The sequence below is a fragment of the Corylus avellana genome, chromosome ca1 (assembly GCF_901000735.1).
Source record: "Corylus avellana chromosome ca1, CavTom2PMs-1.0".
In the NCBI taxonomy this organism is placed as follows: domain Eukaryota; kingdom Viridiplantae; phylum Streptophyta; class Magnoliopsida; order Fagales; family Betulaceae; genus Corylus; species Corylus avellana.
Window position 1 is genome coordinate 21475827 of NC_081541.1, and position 5301 is coordinate 21481127.

Sequence of the window (5301 nt, forward strand, 5' to 3'; positions counted from 1 at the left end):
GGGGGAGAAAGAGGGGATTTCGTGACCTAAAAATGTCACGTGAGGTCTCTGGATGAGTGCACTCGATCGCACTTGTGCAGAGGGTGTCAAGGTAAGGCGTGGGTACGCTTGAGCGCTTCGGAAGGTGCGCTCGAGCGTACTCGTGCATGTGTGTGTGAGTGTAGAGCTTCTGCACTCGATCCCACTCATGGTGGGCTCGAGCGCAGGCCCGTGCTCTAGGATCGAGCGCACACTGTGTGCGCTCGAGCCCAAGGTGTCAGTGCCCTAATCAAAAAGATAGATGGGATCCGTCAAATTGACGGATTCCATATCTGTACCTGGCTCGAGGTTCTGGATGCAGGGCTTCAACCTTTGACCGTTGACCTTGAATAGAGTGCCATCCTTTGGGTCCCGCAATTCAACGGCTCCATGGGGTGACACTGAGGTGACTATGAAGGGGCCGTCCCATCTAGAACGGAGCTTCCCAGGGAAAAGCCAGAGTTTGGAATTGAAAAGCCATACTTTCTGGTCGCGAACAAATTTCTTGGGCAAGATATGTTTGTCATGAAAGGCCTTAGTCCCCTCCTTATAAAGGCAAGCACTATCATAGGCATCTCGCCGCAGCTCCTCCAACTCTGTCAACTGAAGTTTCCGGTGCGGACCGGCAGCTTGCATGTCGAAATTGAACTGCTTGGTGGCCCACATAGCTTTGTGTTCTAATTCCACAGGGAGGTGACACGCCTTGCCATAAACCAGCCGATAGGGAGACATTCCAATGGGGGTTTTGTAAACTGTGCGGTAGGCCCATAATGTATCATTGAGGTGCAAGGACCAATCCTTACAGTTTGGCCTAACCGTTTTCTACAGAATATGCTTAATCTCCCGGTTAGACACTTCCACTTGGCCACTTGTTTGAGGATGGTAAGGAGTGGCTACCTTATGTGTGACAGAATACTTGAGAAGCAAGGCCTTGAAAAAACGGTTGCAAAAGTGTCTACCTCCATCACTGATGATAGCCCGAGGAGTACCAAATCTGCTAAAAATGTTGGCTTGGAGGAACTTCACTACAACCTTGTGATCATTGGTCTTTGTGGCGATAGCTTCGACCCACTTAGAGACATAATCCACTCCTACCAAAATATACTCATGTCCACAAGATGGTGGGAAGGGTCCCATGAAGTCGATACCCCAGACATCAAAAATCTCGACAATAAGGATGGGGTTCAATGGCATCATGTCCCTCCGAGACATAGCTCCTAGGCGCTGACATCTCTCACAAGCTCGGCAGAAGTCATAGGCATCTTTGAACAAGGTGGGCCATGTGAATCCGCATTGTAGAACCTTGGCTGCTGTCTTCTTGGCACTGAAATGTCCCCCACAAGCTAGAGAATGACAAAAGGTAAGAATGCTGGAAAATTCATTCTCAGGAACACATCGTCGGATGATCTGATCAGCACAATACTTGAACAACTCTGGATCTTCCCAATAATAGAATCGGACTTGCTTGAAGAAGCGGTCCTTATCTTGCTTAGACCAATGAGAGGGAATCCGACCTGTTGCTAGATAATTGACAATATTGGCATACCACGGCGGATTTCTCGGAGTAATTTCTAAGAGTTGCTCATCTGGGAACGAGTCATGAACAGGAACCGGCTGGGGTGTCGCAAATGAAATCCGTGACAAATGGTCAGCAACAACATTTTCAGTACCCTTCTTGTCCCGAATCTCAATGTCAAACTCTTGCAGAAGTAGAATCCAGCGGATCAACCGAGGCTTTGTTTCCTTCTTGGCCAGCAGGTGTCGTAGAGCAGCATGATCAGAAAAAATTATAACCTTTGATCCCAGAAGATATGAGCGGAATTTATCCAGAGCAAATACCATAGCTAGCAATTCTTTCTCAGTGGTGGTGTAATTGACTTGAGCATCTATCAACGTCTTGCTAGCATAATAAATGACATGATGAAGCTTGCCTACCCATTGTCCCAATACTGCACCCACAGCATAATCAGATGCATCACACATGATCTCAAAGGGCAATGACCAGTCAGGCGGCTGCATGATGGGAGCAGAGGATAATAGGGACCAGAGCTGCTTGAATGCCTGGTGACATGCTTCATCAAAGTGAAAAGGGGTGTCCTTAGCAAGCAAGTGACATAAGGGCCTTGAGATTTTGCTGAAATCTTTCATGAAACGACGATAGAAGCCGGCGTGCCCTAGGAAAGAACGGATCTGCTTCACTGAAGTGGGTGGTGGTAAATTTTCAATGAGCTCAACTTTGGCCCGGTCCACCTTAATACCTCGTTTGGACACTATATGGCCCAAAACTATACCTTCCTGGACCATGAAGTGGCTTTTCTCCCAGCTCAAAAACAGGTTAGTTTCTTTGCAACGTTGAAGCACAAGTGACAGATTATGGAGGTATTTATCAAAAGAAGATCCAAAAACAGAAAAGTCATCCATAAATACCTCCAAAAATTTTTCCACCATGTCGGAGAAGATAGACATGATTCATCTCTGGAATGTGGCAGGTGCATTGCATAAGCCGAAGGGCATGCGTCGGTAAGCAAAGGTGCCGAATGGACATGTGAACGCCGTCTTCTCTTGGTCTTAGGGATCAACTGCTACCTGATTATACTCGGAATAGCCATCTAAGAAGCCATAGTAGCTCTGGCCAGCAAGACGCTCCAAAATTTGATCAATGAGTGGGAGCGGGAAGTGATCCTTTCAGGTATAAGAATTGAGCTTCCAGTAGTCAATGCAGACACGCCACCCCGTGGTTGTGCGCTGTGGAACCAATTCGCCAGTAGAATTCTCAACAACGATGATGCCTGATTTCTTTGGAACCACTTGAGTGGGGCTTACCCATTTGCTATCTGAGATGGGATAGATGATGCCTGCATCAAGTAACTTGACGACCTCTTTCATTACTACCTCCTTCATGTTGGGATTCAACCGGCGCTGTGCCTGACGGGAGGGTCGAGCATCTTCTTCCAAATGGATCCGGTGCATATAGATAGAGGGGTCAATGCCTTTCAAATCTGCCACGGTCCAACCAATAGCCTCTTTATACTCCTTTAACACTGCGAGCAGACTGTCTTCTTGGTCTTTTTGTAAGTCAGAAGCAATGATGACCGGCAGGGTGTTGTTGGACCCCAGAAATGCATATTTGAGCTTTTCTGGCAGGGGCTTCAACTCAAGCTTCGGTGGAGATAGTAGGGATGGAACAGGAGGAATGCTTGATGTCACAGGTAGGGGCTCCTTTACTACTTTCCATGGATGGAAATCTGCACTAGCGGCTGTTTCTAGCAATTCATGGGACCTCTTGAATGTACTGGTCAGTGTTGAATTCTTCAAAGTCGAAATAATTCAGGCAAGCTTCCACTGGATCCTTTGTCAGGAGACTGGGTAGTGAGTCTTCTATATATTCTTCAATGCTGTCCAAAAAGAAACACACATTCTGATCAGGAGCATGCTGAAATGCAGTAAAGATATTCAATCGAACCTTCATATTGCCAAATGAGATCTCCATGACTCCAGTTCGACAGTTGATGCATGCATTTGCTGTGGCTCAGAATGGACGCCCAAGGAAGACAGGAACCAGCTACTCAGGATTGAGCACAGGCTCGGTATCCAGCACGATAAAGTCTACTGGGAAGAAAAATTTATCCACCTGGATGATCACATCTTCTACAATCCCTCTAGGCTTCTTAATCGACCGATCAGCTAATTGCAGAATCACTGTGGTGGGCTTCAGCTCCCCTAGGCCCAGCTACTGATATACTGAATAGGGAAGTAAATTCACTCCAGCTCCCAAATCTAAGAGTGCCTTATCAATCTCTCTTTTTCCGATGATGCATGAAATTGTAGGAGCCCCGGGGTCCTTGAACTTCGGAGGGGTGTTGTGCTTAATCAGAGAACTTACTTGCTCAGTCAGAAGAACTTTCTTAGGGATGTGGTTTCTGGTCTTCCGCTTTTGAGTACACAAGTCTTTAAGGAACTTGGCATAGGCAGGCACTTGTGCAATGGCATAAAGAAGGGGAAGATTGATCTTTACCTGTTTGAACATCTCCATCATTCCTTGTATTTTCTCGCCTTGTTTCCCAAAGTGGGAAGGTGCCTTGAGACGTTCTGGGAAGGGGGCTGGTGGCTCATATGGGATCTCTGGAGTAGATGCTGCTGATGACGAAGCCTCATGGCTTACTTGCTTGCTTTTATCATTCTGCAAATTCTGTGCAACCTCCTTGTGTTCATCTTTCTTCTCCTCCACATGATTGTCAACTATTTTGCCGCTTCTTAAGGTAGTGATGGCTTGAACTTGCTGATGGTATGAAGTGCCCTCATCGACCATATAGTGCCCCTTGGGGTTTACCACTGGATGACTTGAAAGCTTTCCTTCATCTCTTCTGTTGATGGTGTTGGCAAGTTGTCCGACTTGAGCTTCTAGCTTGGCAATGGATTGAGAATACGAGTTGACTATTTCCTCTTGAGATTTAATTGACTGCTTGATCTCGCTGGTCAGCTCAGTTACTGCCTTTACAATTCGATCCTCAAAATTAGACTCGGAGGGAGCTTGGTAGTGCTGCTGTGGAGGCCCGTAAGTGGACTGAGGTTGGTAGGGCTACCTGTTGGATTGAGAATGATTGTGCGGCCCTGAGGATGAGTTGCTTGAATTCTTTCATGAGAAATTTGGATGATTTCGCCACCCGGGGTTGTAGGTATTGGAGTACGGATCATTACCCGGTCTGAAGAAAGCTGCATTAACCTGCTCATTAGAAATGTCAGTATAATTTTCAGTAATAGGGCAGTTATTTACATGATGCATAGGACTGGAACAGAATGAGCATGCGTCAGTGTGTGTGTGAGCAGTATTAGGAGCAAAACCAGCAGTCAACAGAACTTGATCCAACTTCTTGGTGATAGCCTCGACTACTTGGTTGGCCATGTTTGGAGAATGGCCGGCTGCATACAAACTCTCCGTCTTGGGTGCCTTAGGTGCTGGTGCCCTTCGTCTTGCGGAAACCTGCTGAAGAGAATTGTTACTTAAGTTTTCAAACATAGACCATGCTTCATCTTCACTTTTCAACATGAATGTCCCCTCACAGGATGCATCTACCATTTTTCTATTGGACTCGGTCAGGCCATCATAAAAACACTGCACTAGCTGCCATTTTGGGACAGCGTGGTGTGGACATGATCTAAGCAAGGTCTGCAACCTATCCCAAGTCTCATGGAAATCCTCTCCCTCGTACTGGGAGAATGTAGTAATGGCTCTCCTAGTATCATTGGTCATGCCTATGGGAAAGTACTTCTTAAGAAATTCTT

The 5301-nt window shown here is 46.6% G+C and overlaps 2 protein-coding genes across 2 annotated transcripts in view; both read right to left on the reverse strand.

Moving 5' to 3' along the window:
- Window positions 1-750, reverse strand: part of LOC132167360 (uncharacterized) — a 2197-nt gene extending 1447 nt beyond the window's left edge. The window contains exon 1 of the mRNA XM_059578313.1: window positions 378-750. Within this exon, the coding sequence (XP_059434296.1) occupies window positions 378-750 (373 nt within the window). The remainder of the gene's footprint in view (window positions 1-377) is intronic.
- A 135-nt stretch (window positions 751-885) lies between these two features.
- On the reverse strand, window positions 886-4327 carry LOC132167368 (uncharacterized; the record flags this gene model as incomplete). Its single annotated transcript, XM_059578324.1, has 5 exons — window positions 4097-4327; window positions 2842-3327; window positions 1920-2115; window positions 1344-1718; window positions 886-1109 (listed from the first exon to the last, which is right to left on the reverse strand). Coding segments are annotated over exons 1-5 (1512 nt in total), but the record flags the coding sequence as incomplete, so codon positions are not given.
- Between the last annotated feature and the right edge of the window lie 974 nt (window positions 4328-5301).